General features: G+C 40.6%; 1 protein-coding gene across 1 annotated transcript in view; it reads right to left on the reverse strand.

Annotated features, from left to right (window-relative positions):
* Nucleotides 1-24,817, reverse strand: part of LOC148047032 (vomeronasal type-2 receptor 26-like) — a 36,504-nt gene extending 11,687 nt beyond the window's left edge. The window contains exons 1-5 of the mRNA XM_087707689.1: nucleotides 24,770-24,817; nucleotides 22,363-22,520; nucleotides 4,868-5,159; nucleotides 3,465-4,262; nucleotides 323-535 (exon numbers count right to left, since the gene is read on the reverse strand). Of these exons, the coding sequence (XP_087563815.1) occupies nucleotides 323-535; nucleotides 3,465-4,262; nucleotides 4,868-5,159; nucleotides 22,363-22,520; nucleotides 24,770-24,817 (1,509 nt within the window). The remainder of the gene's footprint in view (nucleotides 1-322; nucleotides 536-3,464; nucleotides 4,263-4,867; nucleotides 5,160-22,362; nucleotides 22,521-24,769) is intronic.
* Between the last annotated feature and the right edge of the window lie 1,183 nt (nucleotides 24,818-26,000).

The raw sequence follows: 26,000 nt of genomic DNA on the forward strand, positions 1-26,000 counted from the left end.
AGCACTTGAGGTCCTGACTCTCTTAGGTATTATGGAGATACCAGATTGACACAAAGGAACCTTGATCTGTGTCCCAAGTCATCCAACCTCCCATGTGGAGAATGCTGAATCAGCTTAAAATAGTATTGTGTACTCTAGGATCTGACAGGCATCTTGGTAATGCTACTAAAACTCCCAAAAAATCAAAGAACACAAAAAAGGCTTCTACTCCCCTCATTTAATTATCAGAGAAGGTCATCCACCTAGATGACTAAGCTTAGTCCATTTCAAATTTGTCTTAAGGTGATGGAAAACAGAGAAAAGACACAAATGTTTCTCATACCTTGTTAAGCAACTTCAGCCATGTGAGAGCATCTTGATTGATAATAAGTTTCTTCCTTTCAAAACCACCCATTTTCTCTTCAGTTAAATCCTCATCAGGAAGAACCACCCAGCTCATGATATTCAGATCTGCTGCTAGATCTCCATTTCGGTCCAAGTACAGTTTCTCCTTGGAAAGATTGCAAAATTCATTCTTTTCCAGAAAGGGATGGAACTAGAATAGAAATATCCAGCAAGTTTAAAAGCAGAAATCTTGGTCTTTTTTCCCCCACATTTGATTATTTCTTCTACAATTGTCTTACTTGCAAGCCTTGTGAATTGAGAGCACACGTGGTGCCACTTTCTTCCAATGTACTGAAAAAAGGTTCAGCAAAATTTGTGAATCATTGAGAAAATATAATTTACAAAATTTATCATTTATAGGGAACCATAAAGGAGGTCTCACACACACACGCGCGCGCACACACACACACACACACACACACACACACACAAACCCCAAAGGAACAAGTACATATTAGGTGAAACTGACTCTAAAACAATAGCAGGTTATTTGGAGTCTTAGTGGACGATCACTTAAACATGAGCCAGCAGTGTTGCGTGGCAGCCAAAAAAGCTAATATAATTCTTGGTTGTATAAACAGAGGCATAGAATCAAAATCATGTGAAGCATTAGTACCACTTTATAAATCCTTAGTAAGACCTCGCCTGGAATACTGCATCCAATTTTGGTCACCACATGACAAAAAAGATGTTGAGATGTTGGTAAAAGTGCAGAGAAGAGCAACCAGGATGATTAAAGTCTTGGAGACAAAAATGTATGAAGAATGGATGCAGGAATTGGGTATGGCCAGTCTGGAGAAAAGAAAGACGAAATATTGATAGCAGTATTCCAGTATTTGAGGGGCTGCCATAAAGATGCCAACTTATTTTCCAAAGCACCAGAATTCAAGATAAGAAACAATGGATGGAAGCTAATCAAGGAAAGAAATAACCTAGAATTAAGAAGAAATTGCCTAACAGTGAGAACAATTAAGCAGTAGGACAGCTTTTAAGAAAAGGCTGGATAGCCATTTGTCTGAAATGGGATAGGATTTCCTGCTTGAGCAGGGGGTTGGACTAGAAAACCTCCAAGGTCCCTTCCAGGTCTATTTTGATTGGTTTTGTTATAAATACATCAAAGAAACAAACATATGTCAAGAGATTAATCATATGCTTTTTTGAAAACATAATGGTGACTATCAGAGAGCATAGATTTGTCAAGTGGAAGGTTTCCAGGATAATCTCCTCCTAGGTGAACCAAGCAAGGGATCACTACCACCTGAGCCAGTTCTACTTTATTTGTAAGACTATATTAAAAGAATCTTCAAGTCTGAAAGTACAAATCTCCCACCAACACTTTTATAGCCCGAAAAGATAGTTAGGATCCTTTCTGAATTTCTTTCTCTGTCTGTTATGCAGCTACAGATCTACCCCCCCCCCCCCCAAAAAAAAAAATCAGAGGTGGTATTCAGCCGGTTCGGACCAGTTCGATCAAACTGCTAGCAGAAATGTTGAGAACCAGCAAATACCACCTCTGGTTGGCCCCACCCTCCCACCTCCATCATTCTTTATTCTATATTACCTTGTTTTTTAGCTGAGCTGATTTGCATGACACAGCAGATTGCCATGCCGCAGCTAAGCTAAAAAACAGCCCAGCTCGCCAGCACTAACACCGAGGGTTGTCTTTGAGGGCTGCACACATACATGAAGCACTCTCTCATAGAACCAGTAGGAAAAGATTTGGAATCCCAACACTTTCCCTCCATCCTTCTGTAGGCAACATCCCTCCTCCCCAAGATCATCCCCAAATAACATTAGGCTTCTTTAATAGATTTTGAGAACTTTGTTGATGTAGCTAGATTTCAGCAATACATTAATGACTTCCTGATGAGGAAGCTGTGGGACTTGGATGGTGTGATAAAAACTGTCTGAAAATAATTTTCAATCTTCCTCAGAACCAGATGTAAAATTCAAAACACAATAGCATTGTACAGCCCTTTCTAAGTGGTTTACAGAGTCAGCCTATTGCCCCACAAAATCTGGGTCCTCATTTTTCCCACCTCAGAAGGATGGAAGGCTGAGTCAACCGTGAGCTTGGTGAGATTTGATCTGCCAAAAACTGCTGGCAACCAATGATCAGCAGAAGCAGCCTGCAGTACTGCACTCTAACCACTGCAACACCGCAGCTCTCTGCACACCTTGATCATTAAAAAAATGGCTTAAAAAAAACAGAATGAAATTTAAGAGAGAGAGAAGTGGAACTCCTCTGCTAAAAGAAGAAAAATATAGGCACCCCACCCGTGGAGAAGACATTTCACACAAACTGAATAAGGTTTAGGAAGGGCAACAAAGCCAAGGAAGAGATGTCAGGAGCTGTTCCTTAGCCTCAAAGAAAGACATCAAAAAGGAGAACAGCTATGTTGGACTATGGGAGCCACAACACAGGAGGAGTCTGGGAGGACCTTTTCCAACTATCACAATCTCTTGGTTGGAAAAGAAAGGAAACCGCAATCTCCCAATAATTGAAACACAGAAGGTTACACAGGTGGTTAAGACCAGCTCATTGTTATTGCAGATGATCAAACACTGAAAAATGAAATTCTGGCTAAATGAAGAAAATACACCCTAAGAGGGGGAAAAACATGTTAGAACTGGACCAGTGAACCCTAAACAGTCACACTCCCCTTCTCTGATTGCCTTAATGAAAAGATCACAATGAGTCATCAGTCAGAGAATTTTTAATTGGGATTCCTGCAGAGAGAAAGGGTTGAGATACATGGCTTCAAAGACATCTTCAAATTCATGAAGTGTCACCTTGTGGTGAATTGTGTGGCAAACAAACAAATTTACTAAACAAAATAAATAAACATGTAAAATCCTATGATGTTATGACAAAACCATACATTCAGGACACATCCTTTTTAAAATTAGCAGTGTATAATATCAAAATATGTTTCTCATACTGTGCACTCTTTCTCTCCCAAGCAATTAGATTGGCAAAACCTGTTGGCTTTTTGTAGCACAAATCCGTTGAAATTGTCCCCTCACTCTACTTTGAATTTCTCCTCTAAAGCTTCTGTAACTTTGATAGATCCCCATACCTGCCAGGGCTGCAGCCTTGGAGCCCCAAATCTCTCTTCACCCTCCTTCCTTCTCCTCCAGGATCTGGAAGAATATGCAGCATTCAAGGCATGGGCCAGAGTCATAACAGTACCATAAACAAGATGGTCATTTTGAATCATGCGCCTGCTGCTTTTGGCTTTGATATCCAATGGCGCTTTCTGGGTGCATCGTGCCTGGCCTTTGATAGAAAAGACTTGTTTTGAAAAAGAACAGTTAAAAGTTTTATCTTTGAAATCTGCATTAACCCAGAAATAGTGTTCATAGGCATCATGTTTTTGCCTTTCTTTTGTCTGCATCACAAAGTACCAAATACTATGAATGTATTGTAACCAAGTCATATCATGTATTTTTCCTATTTCCCACAAGGCTGTGGTGATGCAGACTTTCCCTTCAATAGGTGCTGGTAAGTCTTCAAGCATAACATGTAGAGTGACCAGTCCTTGTATGAGCCAACCAATTTCTACAAAGTACACAAAGACGTTGACCTGTTTCAACTTAGAAAGGTCCCCAGTTAAGGATAATGTAGTTTCACTCATTGAGAACCTTTGTGTCACAATAACACAAATTCCATTCCTGACAAGGAGAGGAGTCAAAGACCTCAGGAAATTCTCTGCATTGTCTGTGTCTGAGGCAATGAGACTGATCAAACTCCATCTGAAATGGAGGAGCAGTTGGACAATCACAGGGAACTGGATTCCTTCTTTGGGGGCCATCCGGTAGAAAAAAGGAAATTGAGTTTTATCACTCAGAGTCTCTGAAACAATTTTATAAGTGACCTGAAAAAAGAAAGGATGATGTATCTTATTTTGGGTCAAATCAAGACCACAATGTTAGCCTGAAAATATCCAATTTGGCATTCATGAACTTATTTGGCTAGAAAAGTGGAGACTCTGTTGGGCAACACATGTCTAATGATGTTTGCCTCCTTATTGATGAATGGTATTGTTCTATATGATTCAGTAAGACCCTTTTTTCATATTGAAGTAGGAAGATCAATTGGGAAACATTCCTTGAATCTGGGATTCCTTTGCAAGTATAATATGTCTTATTGGAGGTCAAATCATAGACAAAATACTAGTTTCTCATCACTGCTGCTCCTTCCTTTTGTAGAGAGACCTCTGGGCTGATGTTGCATCTCTCCTCACATGTTCACATTTGTACGTTCATGAGTGTTAAGCAATTTGGACTTCTATTGTAAGAAGACATGTCTGCTCTGATCCTTGTCCCTTCCCCATTATGGATCCCATGCCCTAGCTATGCACCTATAGGGGCCATAACAAAAAAGCAGCCCTTGAATGTCTTGGAGAAAATCACATTGGATCTATCACCAACTCTCCACCCATCCACTCACTTCACCAGATAAAGAAACCTACATACAAACCTGTGGCATTTTGTAGGTGCCCACCATAGTGGACATCTGCATGGAGATGTCATTGTCAGCCCCATCAAGAATAGCCATGGGGTTCTCCTTTCTTCCACAACTGTAGTTGGGAACATTGGCTTCTCCAGTAGAGAGCATGTTCAGCAAGGCATCTGAAGTAACAAGTGTGTTCAAATTGTTGTCATGGATGTTGTAGCCAAGAGTAAGATTGTGTAACAGCTGAGGAATCTTATTGACCACTTGACTGGCAAAAGTGAAGGGTAGAATTTTCCAATATTCAAACTTTCCTGAACTGTAAACAAATATGCATATCATTATCACCAACAGTAATATCAACAAACAAACTGATTGAATGCATTCCTCTTTGACTTCACAAGGTAATTCAATTTTAAGCTAATTCAATTTTGATCCATAATTTTATCTCTTGCACAAAGTAGGAAACTGGAAGAGAGCCATGGAAAACATCTAAACAAATAGGCAGGTCCTGAGTAGAAGGAAGGAAGGAAGGAAGGAAGGAAGGAAGGAAGGAAGGAAGGAAGGAAGGAAGGAAGGAAGGAAGGAAGGAAGGAAGGAGAACTGAATGACTTACACTTGAAATTGAATAAAAGGAGGCTTGTTAAAATGGAATGGCTGAATCAGTGACTGTGTTGCAGTAACAATCCCATTAATGAGATAGTCTCCTGATCTGTAATGGTTCCATGGCTTCATTCCATCCTGCTGCTCCAAAGTCAAGGGACATTTGGTTCTGAGCTTTCCAGAGACTGCATGGGGCACCAGCAGAAGCAGCAGCAGCAGAAAGAGGATGACCATTTCTCTCAGAGCTGAATTTGCCCTGTCCTCTTTTCTAATAAAGTTAAAGACAATTGGAAGAAATTGAAGCACAACCACAAAATGGAAATGTCACTTGGTTTCCTGCTTCAGAGGCCAACCAAGCTGTGCATAAAGGGGACAGAAGAGCATTCAAGAGCAAAACCCTTTCCTATCCTAAAACTTGTGCAAAGCACTCAGCATGACCACAGGCATTTATCCTTTTCTGATGCTAAAACCTCGCATGTTGCTTCAGACTGCTGTTTACTTCGCAGGCAGTTACAGGAGAACTAGCAGAAGACCAGAATGATGGTAATTACAACCAGAGAAAGCATGTCTTCTGGGGGATCCTGAATGTATTTTGGGGCTCCCTGTGCAGAGACATGACTGCAGAAAAAAATTCTGAAAAACATAGTTGGATCCTGGGGCTCATAGTTCAGCATAGGAGTTCTGATTCTTCCTTTGGGACCTCTCCAAAAAGTAATGTGGAGAATGCTCATTGAACACCAAAGTAGAATAGAGCAGAGCAGAGCAGAGCAGAGTACAGTACATTACATTACAGTACAGTACAGTACAATACAATACAATACAATACAGTACAGTACAGTACAGTACAGTACAGTACAGTACAGTACAGTACAGTACAGTACAGTACAGTACAATACAATACAATACAATACAATACAATACAATACAATTCTTTATTAGGCAAGTGTGACTGGATACACAGGGAATTTATCTTTGGTGCATATCATCTTAATGTACATAAGACAATAAAATACATTCACCAAGAATAAAAAGATGCAACATTTAGTTATAGTCAAGGTTACTAATAAGCTATCAAATCATATTGGGAAACAAATAAAAACAATATAAAATGAAAGATAGAAGCAACATGGTTATAGTCATAAGTGTGGAGATATAGATACTAGAAAGGAAGATAAGAATGATAGTAATACATTCTTAGTAAATTATTGACAGTGTTCTGGGAATTGGTTTGTGAAAGACATAGTTACATCCCGGGGTTCATAGTTCAGCATAGGAGTTCTGATTCTTCCTTTGGGACCTGTCCAAAAAGTAAATTCGAGGATGCTCATTGAAACCAATGTAGACTTATGAGGACCTGCAAGATAATAGTTTGTCTCCCATACTTTTCATTATCCATAAAGACCATTGAGGAAGGTCACCCAGACTTTTGGAGTTTGAAGCTATTCTGTGTGGATAACACCAAACTTAATTTCTTCTAATCTTCTTTCTAGAGGACACTTCAGAACAAAATTCATGCTCTGCTCACTATAGAGCTTGGCTGCTCTATGTGGGGCTTCCCTTGAAAACCACTTGGAAACTTCAGCTGCTCCAAATGACAGTGGAAGTCAGTGAAGTCAGTGTAGGGCAAACCAACTACTTCAAGGATCATCTAGAGAGTGGTATTTAAGGAGCCACCATGAGGAGGGGATTTTGTCAGGAGCAAGTGTTGTATTTCATAGTAACACATTCCGTGGCTCCAAGAAGAACTTTGTTCTAGAAGCCTTGCTGGTGTGGAATTAAGTTTGATCCTTTGCCTCATTGTGAATGTAGTCATGTTTAAGGTCCTGTTTGCCCCTGAAGCACTGCTGCTCTTGTGGACTTTTACAGCTAGGAAGTTGCACAAAATGTGTGTGGGTGCATGTGTTTGAGCTTTGTTCTTTGAATGTAGGATTAAGACTTGGACAGAGACTTTGGATAATTTACCAGGACTTTCTGGATTTTGGGGATTTTGGGGGATGATGTTTGAACAAATGTTGTCAAGCTCCTGCCTAGAATGTGTTGCTTGCGTGCCAACTCTGGGTCACAACACACGTTCACTGCTCCAAGGGCTGAGTGACCATCTTTAGATTCTATTTTACAAAATGGGGAACATTATCACCTAGCCAACCTTTAACTATGTAAAACAAAGTTGCTCATCCAGATGATATTTAGAGACCATCTTTGACAATATGTGGAGAGCTGAAATTCATCTGTCTCATGTTTTTAACTTTTCTTCTGGTCATAAGATGCTCCTTTGTATTCAGGTCTGGCCTCAGAATGATAATGTAGCAGTTGGGAATGAAGATGCAGCCTAACAGTCCAGCACTGGAGGACAAGATAGAAAAGACCTGCACAGCTAACCTATATTTCCCTTTGGTGCTTAAGTAACTGGGCACAAAAGTTATCCATGCACTACAGAAGACCAGCATACTGATAAATGTCCATTATTATTTCTATTAAATTTTCCAGTTTTCTATATCAGTGAGGGTGAACCTCGGGTGCCAAAAGCACATGTGCTCTTGTGTGCCCACCCCCATAATTTAATGATCCCCTTTGCTGTGCCCCCTGTGCATGCCTGTGTGACCCCCTCAGCTTCCCAGTGCATGCAGTGCATGCATGGCAGTGGTGGGTTCCGGATCCTGTTGCAACCGGTATGGTTACAACAGGGCCTGGCGTCCTCCACATGAATGTGTGCAGTGCGTTTGCCCACACGCGCAATGCGTGCATGCATCTTGCTTTCCAGCGATGCCTCCACAAGCCTCCACAATACTCCAGCTGCTCAATGGCCTGTGTGTGGAAGCGCTGTAGGCTTTAAAGGACAGGTAAGGAGCGCAGGCAGGTAGGCCCTCTGGAGCACCATACCGGAATGGTACCCAGTGCTCTGGGCAGGCTCCAGTACTCCCATACAGGGGCGTACCGCCTGCAACCCACCACTGACACATGGCTTTCTTGGAGCCTGGGGAGGGTGAAAACGGCCACTCCTGTCCCCCGTGAGGCCCTCCAGAGGCTGGAAATGGCCCATTTTCCATCTTCCAGTGGGCCCTTTAGATATGTTTTTCACCCTCCCCATGCTCCAGAGGCTTTCTATGAGCCTGGAAAGGGCAAAAAAGGGCCCAACATGCAAACCAGAAGTTCAGGAATGGACTTCGGTTGGTTGGTTTTTCGTCCTTTGGAGGCTTCAGGAAGCTTCACTGAAGCCTCCAGAGGGGGAAAAAGAAAAAGCCTAAGGAGCAAACTAGATGTCCGTTCCTGAACTTCCGGTTTGCGCATTGGGTGGTTTTTCAGCCTCCATCGGCTTCAGCCTCCATAGGGCAAAAAATGGTCAAAAATTAAGGCTGAAAATTAGCTGGCCAGTGCGTGCATGCACACTGGAGGTGACTGGGCAATGCCAATACTTTTCAGAGGTCCTATATTGTTTATGTACAATCCTTGTTTTATTGATTGCATTTCTGAGATTGTGGATTTGGGATTTTGATGAGGTGTAAGTCATAATCATCACAATTATGACAAATCACGGCTTGAACTATCTTGCTTTGCATGTAATGAGTCTTATCTCATATATTAGTTTCACCTTTTAAGTTGCATTACTGAAATAAATGAACTTTTGCACGATATTCTAATTTTTTGAGTTTCACCTGTATATTGTAAATGACTTGAAAAGAAGTAAAGCTCTTTCTACCATCTTTACTATTCAAAAAATATCTCTAATGGTGGTATCGTCTACTGGCAGGTTCATTTACGCATATCAGTTGCTCTGATCCCAGATATAACACTGTATTCTTCATTGTTTTTTCAGATCAGTTTTGAAATACTTTCAGATTCGTTCAACGCTAAAATTCAATTGCCCTTTTATCATTGGCTTTCCCCCAAAAAAGGGATCATCTACACAGGAATCATCCAAGTGCTCCTCCATTTCAGATGGACCTTGATTGGCCTTTTTGCTTCAGACACAGAAAATGGAGAGAATTTCATGAGGACTTTGACTCCTTTGCTTGTCAAGAGTGGAATTTGTGTTGTTAAAGCACAACAGTTATCCAAAACTGAGCATACAGAATTCCTCAGGGATGCCCTCTCTAAGTGGAGACAAGTCAATGTCTTTCTTCACTACATAGAATATGGTGCCATTTTGGACAGAATTATTACTTTCCATTTAACTTTGGAAAGGTAGATAAATTATGCCTTTTAATCCGCATTCTTTCTTGAGTCACCCTTTGGAGATCAGTCTTTTTACTGTTCTTTTTCAAAGCACGTCTTTTCTGTAGGTGGCCTCTGCATGCCCCATTTCCCACCCATTCTAGGTGGTGCGGATCAGAAGCCCAAAATGGAGCATGTGAAGGTGGCAATAGGCAAGGCAATCCCTGCAGCCTGAAACAGCTGATCGTCGGGAGGCTGATCCAACCCAAAAAATCAGCTGCTTGTGCTAATCAGGCTGTGCTGAAATTGAAACTGAAGCATGTTGTTTGCTGCAAGGAGGCAAATTAATGGGAGGCATAGGTAGATTTTTGGGTTTTCCTCCCCAAAAGCTAGGTGCATCTTATACTCTGAAAAATATGGTAATTCATTTATTTTACCATTTGTTTTTTATTTAATTTTTTATTTTTTATTAACAAACATGTAAAATACACACATACACAACTTAGACATACACCACATTTATACAATGCAATACGAACAGAAGCTTCCTGTTCTTTCTAATAGCAATTATCAATCGATTACGCTCATCTTATATTATTTCCCCTTCTATTGTATTTCATTTGGATTTCACCATTCTTAACCCTCTTATTTTACTCATAACTATTATTTTTTGAGTTTTGTTATATTCCTTCATTGATTCTTGTTTCTTTCTTCCATCCACCTACACCATTTATCCCATATCTGGTAGAAGTCTGATTCTTCTTTTCCCTGGATTTCTTTAGTTAGTTTGTCCATTTCAGCACAATCCATAACCTTTCTTATTATTTCATCTTCGCTTGGAATTAATTTATTTTTCCATTACTGGGCAAAGGCAATCCTTGCTGCTGTAATTATATGTAGTGTTAAATACTGGATTTCTTTTTTGTATTTTGCAGACATTATTCCTAATTAAAAAAAACTTCAGGTTTTCATTCTATTTTAACCCCTGTTATTGCCTTCAGCCAATTTTTGATCCTTTTCCCAAAAAAATTAGCCTCCTCACAGGTCCACCATAAATGGTAATATGTTCCGTGTATTGATTCGCATTTCCAACATTTTGGGGAGGTATTTGTTAAGATTTTAGCTAACCTTGTTGGTCCAGGTGCCATATATAAAACATTTTGTACTGGTTTTCCTTGTATGCAACTGATAGTGTCATTTTTAAGTCTGTTCCCCAACATTTTTCCCATTTGTCTAATTCAATATTATAGCCAAAGTTCTGCACCCATTTTATCATTTTTTCTTTCACAATTTCCTCTTCCATTTTATACTTCAGGAGGAATTTATATATTCTCCCTATCATCTTACTATCTGAGCTTTGAATAATTTTATCCAATTTGTGTGGTTCTGTTTCGATGTCATATAATTTAGTATCTTTATTGTATTTAGTTTTGATTTAGAGATAAGTTAGCCAGTAAACTTTCATGTTCTGATCTGCCAATTCTTCAATTGTTTTTAAATTTCCCTATCAATTAAGTCTCTGTATCTTAGCATTTTGTTCAAATGTATAAAATTTGGCTGAGTTGTCCTTTCGGTCGGTGATAGCCAATTCGGAATTTACACATAGTGGATTTTTTTTTTATTTTGAGCCATTTTTGCAATAATGGTCTTCTGATTAAATGATTTTGAAAGTATGTGTGCTGAAATTGAAACTGAAGCATGCTGTTTGCTGCAAGGAGGCAAATTACTGGAAGGCAGAGGCAGATTTTTTTTTCCTTGTGCTAATCAGGCTAAACTGAAACGGAACCTGAAACAGGCTGTTTGCTGTTTGCTGCAAGGAGGCAAATTGATGGGAGGCAGAGGTAGATTTTTTTCTTGTTTTCCTCCCCAAAAACTAGGTGCATCTTATACTCCAAAAATATGGTAATTCATTTATTTTACCATTTGTTAATTATGTTGAATTTAATTTCATTAGTTTTACACATTTCATAAGTTTATTTCTTTTAGTTTTAAAGAATTTTAATTGTCAAAGTGATGCAAAGGAAGCATACAAACCCAATAACAACAATGAAAAATTAAATGTAATGTACCTGAGAAAATTTTTTAATATTATTTCCCAACTTTTATCATTAGATGTTCCTTTGTGTTCAGATCTGGCCTCAGGAGGATAATGTAGCATTTGGGGAAGAAGATGCATCCCAGAAGTCCAGCACTGGAGACCAAGATGGAGAAGACTTGAACAGCCACCATGTATTTCCCCTTTGTGCTCAGATAGGAGGGCAGAAAGGAGACCCAGACACTGCAGAAGACCACCATGCTGAAGGTGATCAGCTTGGCTTCATTGAAGGCCCCAGGCAGGTTCCTGGCTAGGAAAGCCACCAAAAAACAGATGGTTGCTAGGAAACACATATAGCCAAGGACAATATAAAACATGGTGACAGAGCCTTCGTTGCATTGAAGGATGATCTCTCTAGGTTGGGAGTAGAGGTCAGATTCCAGGAATGGGGGGAAAACTCCCAACCATAGGGCACAGATGAATGTTTGGACACCAGAACCAGAAAGGATAATGGAATTGGCCAAGCTCTTCCCCAACCATCTCTTCACTCTGCCCCCTGGTTTCGTAGCAAGGAAGGCCAATACTACTGTGATTGTTTTGGCCAACACAGAAGACACGGCTATTGAGAAAACAATGCTGAACACAGTTTGTCGGAGAAGACAGGTGGCTTTCCTTGGTTGTCCAATGAAGAGAAAGGAGGACAAAAAGCAAAGCAGGAGAGAGATTAGTAGGATGAAGGAGAGGTCCCGGTTGTTGGCTTTGACAATGGGAGTTTCTAAGTATTTAAGGAATATGGTTAAAATGAACCCTGTTGTTAGGAAGAGGAGTAGGGCAAAGGTGACCAGGATAATTCCCAGATGCTCTTCATGGGATAGAAAATTTAATCTTTTGGGGATACATTGGACTCGCTTTTCAGTTGGATATAGATCATCTGGGCACTTGGTGCACTTTTCAGTATCTGAGAAAACAGAAAGAAATCTTTCTTATATAGTCTCATCTTTTGAATTTCAATAAATACTTTCTTTGGGTGCCAGCTGATACCAAGAGACAGCAAAGCCATAGCAAATGATAAGTGGGAGCTTATATATATAGGCTATATACATATATATATATATACATACACATACACATACATATACATATACATATACATATACATATACATATACATATACATATACATATACATATACATATACATATACATATACATATACATATACATATACATATACATACATACACATATACATATACAGGAAAAGAACCAATCTCCAGAATTTTAGTGCAGTGTGATCCTTTCTGATACACCACTATTTAAATACAAATGTCTCTTTACTGTATTTGCTTCTGGGTTGTCTCACATGTTACACTGTGTGCACTCTGACAATTCCATTCTATTCTATTATTTTTTTAAAAAGAAAGAATAATTCCAAATTGACAAATAGGAGAGAGATTGCCTCTAACAGGTGTGAATGCACCATATCCTTCTATCTCTTCCAATCTTATTCTTCAGGATGTTTTGATTTTCTTCACCTTTTGGAAGAAAAGGTTGAAAATAAAGAACAACAACCTATCTTGTATGTCATGCTCCTTGATCAAGGTGCTGTCAATGAATCCAGTCTCCTGCCCTCTAGAGTTACCTACCTTCCTGAATAGAGATGGTCCCTTCTGGACAAGGAACACAGTCATAGCAGCAAACTGGCTCTCCTTCACGAGCTCTCTTGACAAATCCAGGATGACAATTTTCCACACATTTGGATTGAGGCAGAGACTAAGAAGAGAAACAGGGCACATAAAAATATGTTACGACTCATCATCCATTGAGAAATTTGGTCAACATGAGAATTAGCCAAGTTGTCTCTGAGCTTCAGTTATATAAATATGAAATCTAAAAGCAGTTCCTAATAGTTTCCAGAAACACAACGACTGACAGATTCTACCTTTACTTCTTCCCTTTTGTTTCTGGTATATCACATTGCAAGAAAGTACCTTTCTACTTAATCAAATCTGAGGGATGGAAAAGATTTAAGAAGATTTTAGAAAATATTTAAGTACTGAGTGCCACCCAGTGGATTACTCCTCATTTTCTTATTAACATGGATCCTTACAATCCAGAGGCAAAATCTAAGGAGTATTTTTTTTCCAAAAGATATCTCATTACTTTAGACATCAAGAAGTCTCTTCTTTGGACCAAAGTCATGTTTCAGTGCAATCAGTTTTCTGGGTCACCTATGATTATTGTATTCAGTGCCTTGGACCTCGTTTCTAGGAGCAGAAATCCTATTGCTCTATGAAAGTGAGTCATGGTTAACTGTGACAGGACCTCCTAGGAAGAAGGTCCAAGGCTTAAAAAGATAACGGATTATGGACCTTCCCTTTAAAAGACACTATCTCCAACCAAGACAAGCTGAATCCTAAAGCCCAAACTTGTTTCTCGTTGTGACCACCTGAACCTCCATCTACCATGTTTCCCCAAAAATAGGACATGTCCTGAAAATAAGGCTTTGTCAGATTTTTAGGGTGGACAAAAATATAAGCCCTGCCCCAAAAATAAGCCCCTTGGAAAATCCCACCTCTGGCCAGGCAGAGTGCCACTTACTGATCTAGTGGTATCCTGAAGGCACCAAGCTGCGAGAACCAGGGGGAAGGTGCTTGTGTGGCTTGGCACTTTCAGGATACCTCTAGGTCAGTGAATGGTGCTTTTGCTGGCTGCAGAGGGGGTTGCTGGGCAGTTGCTCTCTTTGAGTGGGCTCCCAAAGAGCTGGGAATAGACTCAGGAGTGAACTGCTATGTTACGCTGTTGCAGCAGTGCAACACAACAGCCATGAGGTAACCACACTGATTAGCAGCTGCCTGGCAAACACGCCCCCCCTCCAGCCAGCAGAGCACCATTCACTGACTTATTGGTATCCCAATGTCATGAAGTCATGGGAGCTGCAAAGGAACAGGCACTTGCATGGCTTGGTGCCTTTGGGATACTTCTGGGTCAATGAGTGGTGCTCTGCCCAGCTGGAGAGGGACATTGCATGAGTATCTGCTTTCCCCCCATACTCACACGCCTCCCAGCCTCACCACAACCCATGGCCAGCTCTCCTTGCAGGATGAGAGCACCGGTGGTGCTGCCATCCCAGCACTGAGGATGGCTTCTTCTGTGGGTTCCAAACCCTGGAGGTCTGCTGCTGAGTCTTCCGGCAGCTGGGGCAGAGAGTCTTCTGGCAGTGGCCACTCTGGGAATGTACTCTATGGTTGTGGGCAGATTGCCGGAAAACTCGGCAGTGGACTTCTGGTGTTTGGAAGCCACAGAAGAAGCCATCCTCAGTGCTAGAATGGTGGCAGTGGTAGTGGCAGTGCCCTGGCCCTGCAGGGAGAGCTGGCCCTGTTCATAGTGAGGCTGGGAAGCACAAAAGTGGGGGGCAGAACATGTGCTTGCACAACCCCCTCTCCATCCAAGTAGAGCACCACTCACTGACCCAGTGCTATCCTGAAGGCGCCAAGCCATGCGAGTGCCTGTTCTCCCCATCTCCCCCAGCTTGCTGCCTTATGGATACCGCTAAGCCGATGAGTGGTGCTCTGCCCGGCTGGAGAGATGGGTTGCCAGGTGGCTTTTCCTGAGCGTGGTCACCTCATGGCTGCTCTGTTGCACTGCTGCAACAGCATATCACATCCGTTCACCCCTCAGGCTATGCCTGACTCTTTGGGAGCCTGATCATAAGAGAGCAGCTGGCCAGCAACCCCAAAACAATACCACTCCCAATAATAAGGCTAAGGCCATATTTTGGGGGCCAAAAGAAAATAAGGCCCTGTCTTATTTTTGAGAAAACAAAAGTCTTGACTGAGTTACATTTAGTTTTAACCTGAACTCAAGCACTGGTCAACAGAGTTGCTTTGTTGTTTTCTAAATGTAGCCAAGAAAGAAGTGAGTTCAATGCTATCAGAATCACAATCCCTAGCATCTAAGGGATTTTCACACATTTTATTAGAGATACCAGATTGAAGAGGGGACACAAAAGGGCCATGATCTGTTTCTTAAAAAGTATAGTCAACCAACATCCCATAAATCAACCATGTTACAAAGTATAACATCTGAAGAGCACTGTGGTCAAGTGTACTGAAGATTCTTAACCCACTTAAAAATACTACAGTCAAAGGGTGCCAATCTTCACATTTAATTCTCAGTTGAAATTCATCCACCTTAGTAAACTATTACTGTTACCAACATACTGTAGTATGTTGACTAGGCTTAGTCAACATAATATGGGAATTAAGGATTTGGAAAATAGAGAAAAGGTGCCAATATTTCTCCTACCTTGTTGAGCAACTTTAGCTGTGAAAGAGCATCTACGTCAATAATAAATCTCTGTCTTTCAAAACTCCCCAACTGTTGTTCAGTGGGATGCTTCCTGGGGTACATCAACAAGCTCATGATCTTCAGATCTGCTAGTGGATCACCATTTTGGTCAAAATATAGTTTCAGATGAGAAAGATTGGAAAAATCATTCTTCTTCAGAAAGGGGTGGAACTGAAATGAAAATATCTCAGAACCCTAAAAGTGGAAATCTGTTTCTTATCCCACAAAGTCTTTTCACATGTTAACTTCTGAAATTTTCTAACTTGCAAATATGCTTTGGGGTGGGGGGGGCATGTGTTACAACTATTTTAAAACACCAGAAAATATATAATATTTTATATTGACCAATATATACTGTATATTGACCAAATAAATAATTGACAAAAACTTGTTAATTATAGGGAACATTCTATAGCTAATTCACTCTTTCAAAACAACAGAGTGATTCCCAGAATGCATGGATTTGTCAAGAAAAAAATTGCCAAGTTAATTTTTTCTCAAGTAGATCAGATGGAAAACACAACCAGATAAGTTAATTCTACTTTACTATATTAACCGATTCTTCCAAGGCTAACATTGCAAATCTCACAAACTCCCACCAATTCCTTTTACAGCCTGAAAAGTCAAGGTGGAACCTTTCTCAGTTCTGTTTTGTGCCTATCGTGCAGCTAGGGGTTTTTCCCCTCTATTAATTCCATAGGCAGAATCTCTCCTTCAGCCCCCCAAATGTCATTCTCACATATCATTATACTTCCTTAATAGATTGCAGGAATGCTGGTGATGTAACTTGATTTCTTCAAAAGTATTAACGAATCACTTCCTGATGTGATCATTAACCTATTTAAGTGCCAGTAGAATAGGATGAAAACATGCTTGAATTCTTTGGCAATCTATTCTACCTTATTTTCATTAATAGAGGCAGATGAATTGATAATTCATAAATTTGTCATTTAAGATTTGTATGAAGTCCTAGACAAACTATTTTGACCGTGTTTAAAAATACCAATCTTCCAGAAAAAATAAATATTCACCATTTCCTGTAAGGAGAGGTGCATAAGTAAAATCCAGTGGAAAAATAACATCATTGTTAGCCATTTTGGAATTGACAATAAGAAGGAATCTGGGAGGATTTCTTCTCATTAAAGCATGGGTGTAAAACTCATTCTCATCACGTGTCATATAATGACATAAGGTGACATTTCTTTTGCCTTTGTAGAGACAAGGTGGTTGTGGCCTGCATGCGATACATCTGCCCCTTGGGCCACCAGTTGGAAAGGTGTGCATTAAAACAATCTTTGAGTTGGAGAAAGGAGGATTCAGCAACCTTCTAATAAGTGTGTGTGCGTGTGTGTGTGCAGGCTTAAGAGCTATTCACTGTTATTCTGGAGTGTGGGATATGGAAAAATAAACTCAGTCACATGAGAGGAGATTCTTGATAAATGAGAGGAAAAACATCATCAAAGGGGTGAAAAGGTTAGAGCTAAACAAGTGAACAAGAGAAGTTCAGTCCCCCTTTCACAGATTGTCTTAATGCAAAGATTGAGCAGACTTCAGACAGATAAGGTTTAACTGATTCTGGCAGAAGGAAGAGTTGGGGTAGATGGTCGCAGGCTCTCCTTCAAATGTATGAATTTCAAATTCTATGCTATTAATCACCAATAAATATTCCATTTATCAAATTTTCAATTAGCAGTTTTTCATATGCCATGGTATTAAAGTTGAATAAAATATGGATTAAAAATATAAGAATGAAGACATGGCATAAAAAAAGATAGTTAGAAGCTTGCTTAAAAGAAATGTCATCATTCTCTAACCACAAGATGTTCCAGCCAACATCCCTATGTCAAAAGTCCAAACCACAAGGCTCAGCTAAAGTTCGCTTAGAGACACGTACTCAGTACCTATAACAAAAGGAGAAGTAAGACCCCATCTCCTCATAAGGCTTTCTTCTCAAGGTAACTAATAAGAAAAGAGTTAAGTGTTTCCGTGTTATGCTGCCTTTAAGAATGTATAAGAACGTGTGCTTCGATAATGAAGGTGGTTCAAAACTTGCAATGCTAGCCATGGGCTAGCTTTCTGAACCTGGCTGCTAAATAAACTTTTCCTATATCATGAGAAGTCTAAAGCCTGTCATTTTCTGCAACAGTATCAGCTATTGGAAGAAATATCTCCCAAGCAATTAGGTTGGCCAGTCCTGTTAGGTTTTTGACTATGGACATTCTCGATCATCCAGGTCATGGTTGTCCCAAAGGTGCTTTTTCAAGAGGCAACTGGGCTTCCTTTGTTTTTCTTTAAAGATGTTTTGCTTCTCGTCCAAGAAGCTTCTTCAGTTCTGATTGAATGATGAAGAAAGGAAGGATTTATATTCCTTGTACTTATCTAGCCATAAGTGCTCCCTGTGTGAGTCATTGAGGTCTATGCAGTAGAATGCAATGAAACATGCAGATCTATGCATTGGATAAATAAACAATCACTTCACAAACACGTGGCACAACAAAGGAGAACAAACCCATCAGCACAAAATTCAGCAGTCCATCTGCATTTGAAAGACAAAGGCCACCCTTTTGAAGACAGCAAAGTCCCCATTCTGGACTGAGAGGACAACTGGTTAGAAGGATTTGCAATCAGAACTGAAGAAGCTTCTTGGGTGAGAAGCAAAATGTCTTCAAGGAAAAATAAAAAAAGTTCAATTGACTCTTGAAAAAGCACCTTTGGGACTATTGGCTTTTTGTAGCATAAGAGGTTGAGATGCTTCCCCTCATTCTCCTTGGGATGTCTTCTCCAAAGGAACTTAGTTTTATGGATCCTTCTGGGGCCTCCATACCTCCCATGACTGGAGCTTTTCACTCTCCTTCCTTCTCCTCCTGGATCTGGAGGAATACGCAGCATTCAAGACATGAGCCAGAGTTTCAACTACATTGTAAATAAGCCTTTCTTTGGGAATCTGTGTCCTTTTTCTTTTTTCATGGGGCACCAGCGGTGTTATCTGAATGCATCTTCTGCAGCCTCTGACTGAATAGATATGCTTTGAAAAAGAGCAGCGAAAAGACCGATGTGAAAATTGGTATTTTGTAAAGATATTGGATTCATAGGCATCTTCTTTTGGCCTTTTTCTTCTCTGAAAATCAAAGTACCAAACACTATGGATGTATCGGTAAATTGTGCTCCGTCCCGCTATAAATTTCCCCAACATTGTGAGGATCCAAATTTTCCCTTCAATGTATCCTGGCAAATCTTTAAGAGTTAAATGGAATGGAAGAATTTGGTCCGTCAAAGGATCATATTCTGCAGAATGAACAAAGACATTGACTTGTCTCCACTTAGAGATGGCTTTCCTGAGGGATGCTGTAGAGGTCGTCATTGACAATTGTTGTGATATAACAACACATATCCCTTTCTTGACAAGCTGGAGAGTAAAAGTCCTCATGAAATTCTCTCCCTTTTCTGTGTTTGAAGCAAAAAGACCAATCAAGGTCCATCTAAAATGGAGGAGGACTTGGACAATTACTGGGTACTGAATCCCTTCTCTGGGGAACATTGGATGGAAAAAGGGAAATTGACTTTTATCATTCAGAGATTCTGAAACAATTCCATAACTGATCTGAAAAAGCAATTAAGAATGCTGTGTTATTTTTAGGCTTCTATGAAGTCCAACATACTGGCTTTTAATAAATTCAATTTGGTTCTCGTGAACTTATTAAAATAGTATATTCTTGTTAGCCATTAGGTAATATTAAAGAATACAAAATACATAATTTAACATGATTGAATATTGTAGCAATAGCACTTAGACTTATATATCGCTTCACAGTGCTTTACAGCCCTCTCTAAACAGTTTACAGGAACAGCCTATGGCCCCCAACAATCTGGGTCCTCATTTTACCAACCTCGGAAAGATGGAACGCTGAGAGAACCTTGAGCCTGGTGAGATTCGATCTGCCAAACTGCTGGCAGCCGGTGATCAACAGAAGTGGCCTGCTCTACTGAACTCTAACCACTGCGCCACCACGGCTTTTATATAATGCTGAATAATATTATTCAGACTATTTATGATAGACAACAGACAAACTGTATAAATTCTCAGCTTAGCTCTAAGGACAGTAGCTGAAGTCCTTTTACGCAGCACAGAAGATACTTCCAAGATGCTGTGGTTTTGTTTGTTCACATAGTGACATCTGTTTACCCAAAGGTCAATTCCACATAAGAGCAAGGGGAGTAACTTTGGCTTTTAGAGTTTAATAGTTGGGGCTAAGGAAGCTGGAGAACTATGATTTTGTTTACAGTTTAAGCGCTAGCATAATAATATCGTATCATATCATCAGCATATTACAAGGTGTTATAATATGCATTTAGCACTTTAGGCACCTGTAGTTCAGGATCCTTCCTAAGATGTCAGATGGTACACTGAGAAGCATAAGGATAGCAAACTGTTGTTCGACCTAACATATATTTTTTAAAAATTTGTTGGTTCAAATTAAATACTAGTCAATCGTGGTTTCACTCTGCCTAAAGCCTTCCGCAATAATTTCCATCTATCCACACTCAGCCCTGTTTGAAAGAAAACTAGCATTTATTTTAGCCACAATAACTATTAGATTCATGGGCTTGCAATGTGTAGATGCCTCTTTCAATGTTTATGTATTGGAACTACTTTTGCTATCTTTAACCTAACTTGGCATTTCAGGTATTATTTATAAGTGGGAATAAATTTGCCAATAACCCACGAGTCAGGATGTTTCTTGAGTAGTTCAGCCAGTGGGAAATCCTCTCCAGCAGCTCTATTGCTCTTCAAGAATTTATGATAAATTTTATTTGACATGCCGGCTAATAAGCTTGGAAATTTATTTAATAAATGATCACTCTGTAGCCATGAGTGGTTTTTTGTTGACTATAGATACAATAATCTATTGAGGTTCTTTTCACAAATCTTATATTTGTATCTTATATTTCACCACTGAAAATATAATTATTTTGGATAAAATTATGTACAGAAAATATTACTATAATTTCATCACAGCCACACATTTTTAACACAATTTGATTGGACACAGACCCTCTCAACACCTTTACAACTGTGTTGCAGAAGCCATCAAAGCAATAGAGATGATATCATGAGAGGATGTGTCTCTTTTGATCATTGTGAATCCCAATCCCAAGCCATGACTCTACAATGGCCATGGAGAAAAGCCACTCTTGAATTCTACACAGAAGATATCATTAGATCAATCACTCACCCATCACCACCCTCTATCAGACAGACAAAGCACACACACAAACCTGTGGGGCTTTGTAGGTGGCTAGTAATGTTGACATTTGGATGGAACTATCCCTAAAAGTTGCATCAATGAGACCCAAAATGTTGTCATTCCTACCACAGCTGTAGTTGGGAACATTGGCTTTTCCAACAGAGAGCATGTCAAGCAAGGCAACTGAAGTGCCAAGAGTACTCAAATAGTTGTCATGGATATTGTAGCCCAGTGTGAGATTGTGCAGAAGCTGTGGATTCTTGTTGATTACATGAATGGCGATAATGAAGTTTAACATTCTACCATCATCGTAAGTTGTAACTAAGTTACTGTAAAAAAAAATGTTCAAGTTATCATCATTAACATTAACAGCACAGGTTTTAAATATTTCTCTTTTTCTACATTGACCCATTGTGTTCTTATGGCAATACTGATTCAAAACCAAAGGCTATCTTCACCCATCACTATTTCATTTTTGTGAGTGTTGAAAGGCTGAGCAGGATTTATTTGTCACAAGTATATCATCATCATCATCATCATCATCATCATCATCATCATCATCAAATTATTTAATAAATTGGACATATTTTCAAAGATAGGAGTAAGTCATTAATAAGGAAAGGAGAGTGTTAGAATTGCAAAAGGAGGGAATGCAACTCCATCACCTTGAATGACTTACAAGTCAAAATGATCATAAGGAGCCTTGTTGAAAGGCAATATTGTATGCGATATTATTGCTGCCGTGGTGACAATGTTAATAAGATGGTCTCCTGGCTTGAAATAGTTCCACAGTTGCTTTCCCTTACGGTGTTCCAAAATCAGCTGGCACTTCATTCTTAGCTTCCCGGATACTGGGTGGGACACCAGCAGTATCAGAAATAGAAACAGGAGATCCATAATTTATGGTGCTGAATTAACCCTCTTCCCATTTGTTAATAAGAACTAAAAAGAAGAATTCAAAGCACTTTAACAAGGTGGAAATACCAGTGACTTTCCTGATTCAGATAGAGACAAACCAAGCATCATCTGGAAAGGGGAGAAAGGTACATTCAAGAGCAAGCCCACTGCCCTCTCCCAAAAATTGTGCCCCAAAGAGTGCGACCCAAAGCCTTTATCCTTTTCTGATGCAAAATACCTTTCAAGTTGCTTCAATCTCATGTTTACATCAAAGGCTGTCGCTGGAGATGTAGCAGAAGAAGTCTCACAGACCCAGATGGGGACAATCACATTGAGAGGCAATTTGTGCTTTGGGGCTTCTGAACTTCTTCCAGGGTGCCACATGAGGAGGAAGAGCTAGAGGGAAAAAACATGTTAATGAAAAGTAACAAGTACACTCCCTGGGGAGTGAGGCATTGGGTAACCTCCCCCACCAGCAATCCACCACCCCAAAAAAGAAACTACCAAGTGGTTTGCATGTTCAGTTAGGACTCCTGTACATATGAGGAGGAAGAGCCAGAGGAAAAAAAATGTTAATGAAAAGTAACAAGTACACTCCCTGAGGTGTCCTTCCTGTTATGACTTTTCAAGGAAGTGATGCTGGAGGAAGATAGTTCAACACCCAGAAAATCCATGTTCATATGTAAACTAAGATCCTTTTTATTTTGAACTTTCTTAATTTATTAAATAGAGAGTGGGCTGTCAATCACCAATTATATGGTGTCCACTGTGTGATGTGTGATGTGGCTTGACTTCTTGCCACACCCACTCAGATCCTGATTTCAGGGAACATCCTGGTTTTTCCTCTGTTTATATGATACACATGGTTAGGTGGGGCCTTTTTCACATTCCCTCATATGAGGCTTTGTGCAACCTCCCCCCCAAAAAAGGACACTTCCAAGGGGTTTGAAGGTTCAGTTAGGACTCCTGTACTCCTGGTTTACCTGGATTGATAGCTGAGGAGTTATCTTTCTTCTCTGCAGTGAGGATCATTGATATATGCACCTTAGATCATGGGTGTCAAACTTGATTGCGTCACTTGACGTATCGTGACATATTGTGAAATCTTTTGCTTTTGTGGAGCTGGGGTGGGCTTGTCCTATGCATGACGCATCTGGCCCATGGGCCACCAGTTTGACAGACCTGCCTTGGCTGGAAGCTAGAATTGGCAGGTTGTTGGAATTCTGGGTGTGCTGAGTCCCCATGGGGCAGCCGAGCACTTCTTTATTTTTCCCCAGGAATGGGCACCCCATTGCATTGGGTCTTTCTGTCCCTGCAGAGTAGTTGAGGAGACTTGACCTGGGGTCCCAAGGCTAGTAATGGGTTGTGTGAAGCCGACCCAGCCACTGCTCCTGGACAGAATAACGGGCAAAGCCAGAAACAGAAGTTCTAGCATTCCTCCTGGCAGATTTAACTGGGCTTTCAATGCCTCTCAGGGGATAAGTTTGGAATTTGATTAGCCTCAGCCAAGGCCCACATAGATGGCACCCCCACAGTCCCCTTTGTGGAACCCCACATCAGAATCCTTGCAAGAACTCTCCAGGTGGTTGACGCTTCTAGGTGCCCTATAGAATTTGAGTCATCTTTGACTAAGCCATTTTCCATTAACCATCATGTCAATGTCTGTCCTCCTTAACCTAGGAGTAACCTTCTTTCTTGGGTTGTATGGAATCACCAACTGACTTAATCGGCCATATTCACAACTCATGTTAAGGGCATCTAGGTTTTTTTTAGGTATTTTGTTGAACATAATTTTTATCTGTGTTTAATGTGCTGAATGTTGGAAGGTGGATAGCTTTTAAAGCAGGTTGTTGTGTGATTTAAAATCAGGAAAAGAAATGTTTTTTTTAGGTATAGCAATAAACTCAAACTTCAAGGAATGCCAGATTTCAGAAGTGGCTTCCCTTATTCCTAGAACTGAAAGAGAATGGCTGGCCTGAGGTCACCCGGGTGACCTAAAATGAGACTAGAAGTCACAGTCGCACAGTTCTTAGTCAGTACTCCTCAGTCGGATTGTGCTAGTTAAAATTCATAGCCCATGGAAATACAGGTGGTCTTCATCTTATAACAAGTTCCTTTAGTGATCATTCAAATTTACAACACCACTGAAAGAAGTGTACTTATGACCATTTATCATACTGACTGTGGAGAATCCCCATGGCAACGTGATTTACATTTGGATGCTTGACAAGTGGTTCACATTTATGAGAGTTCCAGAGTCCCAAGGTCATGTGATCCTCTTTTGTGACCTTCTGACAAGCAAAGTCAATGGGGAAGCCAGATTCACTTAACAACCATGTACTAATGCAAGAACTGCAGTGATTCACTTAACAAATGTGGTGAGGAAAGTCATAAAATGGGGCAAAACTTACCTAACAAAGTTCTCACTTAGCCGCATAAATTTTGGGCACAGTTGTAGTTGTAAGTTGAGGGCTACTTACTGTATATTTGTAAGCCAGAGGAACTTGGACTTGAACTCTGGGCCCTAGGTCTTAGTTGCTTCCAGGGACAATTCAATATAAAGAATTGCTTAAAAGTGCTGGCAATTTATTCTATGGACAAGGTTTTACTGCTCTGCTTATCTTTTTTCTTGGGCGGGGGCTCACTTGATAGCCTCTGGAAGGCCTGAGCAGATGAGAAGCATCTGTCGTCATCGTCGTCGTCGTCGTCGTCATCGTCCTCCTCCTCCTCCTCCTCCTCCTCTTCCTCCTCCTCCTCCTCCTCCTCCTCCTCCTCCTCCTCCTCCTCCTCCTCCTCCTCCTCCTCTTCCTCCTCTTCCTTCCTTCCTTTATGGCCCTCTATTATAATCTGCCCAACACTGCTGTTTGATTGGCAAATGGGTTGTCCTGAGGATGGAGAAGGGCCATTTCCATGAGGCAACACCCCATTCAAAGATTGAACAATGATTCTGTTCTAGCTGGGAGAATGCGGGTAGACAAACGGAGGCGAGCCAGGAGTTCATCTTTAATGCTAACAGGTTGCCAAACCTGGCACTTCACAATTTGCTCGTCTCAGCTAACTGGCAACACCTGAGCCCTCTTTGAAAGCTCTTTACATATACCGGCTGTCAAACAGGTAATCAATCAGGAGTGAGGACAGCACCCCCTAGTTAACGGACCAGAGGGAAAACTACAGAACATAGCACTCCTTCACACCTAGAACGCACATGCATAATTTTCCAGGTAGCCAGGGCGGCGCCGGACCCACCCAGATCTTTGTAGTGTGCCTTCAAGAGCCATAGTGGGTGGTGAACTCTGCGGGGCTTCTGGATTAAGTGTAGATTCTGCCATTTTGCTCTCTGTTGACACCTCGGAAGGCAGTGACACTGGAATGTCACAGGGAAGAACAGGTAAGGCCATGGTTGGTTTTCCTATAGTTTCATTGAACCTCTCGGGGGAAGGAGAGTGAGACCGTAGATCATGTTTGTAAATCTTGGCTGGGGTTATATGCTTACCCAGCAGGTGCAGTTGCTGCTCCGCCATGTTTGGGGTAACTTGTCTAGCCCTTAACTGATTAACATGGTGCTTCCATACCCTGCTGTCCTCTATCTCCACTAGGTAAGAGCACAGCCCTGTTATTTGTTTTACTATGCCTGGTGACTGTAATGGATGGCTAGTGTAATTTCTGGCATAAACTGGTGCACCCATGGTAAACTCCCTAAGCTGACTATGCAAGTCCAAAGGCCTTACAGGGTCATACTTGGGGTGGAGGTGATCAAACATGGTCCTTATGCATCTACCCATTAACAACTCCACTGGGCTTTTGTTGGTTGTGGTACATGGGGTGGCATGCTGCCACAATAACTATTTGTCAATATCCTCCTGTCAGTTTATGGGC

Source organism: Thamnophis sirtalis, unplaced genomic scaffold (assembly GCF_051295495.1).
Source record: "Thamnophis sirtalis isolate CommonGarterSnake01/CBP01778 unplaced genomic scaffold, rThaSir2_p1.2 scaffold_3, whole genome shotgun sequence".
NCBI lineage: Eukaryota > Metazoa > Chordata > Lepidosauria > Squamata > Natricidae > Thamnophis > Thamnophis sirtalis.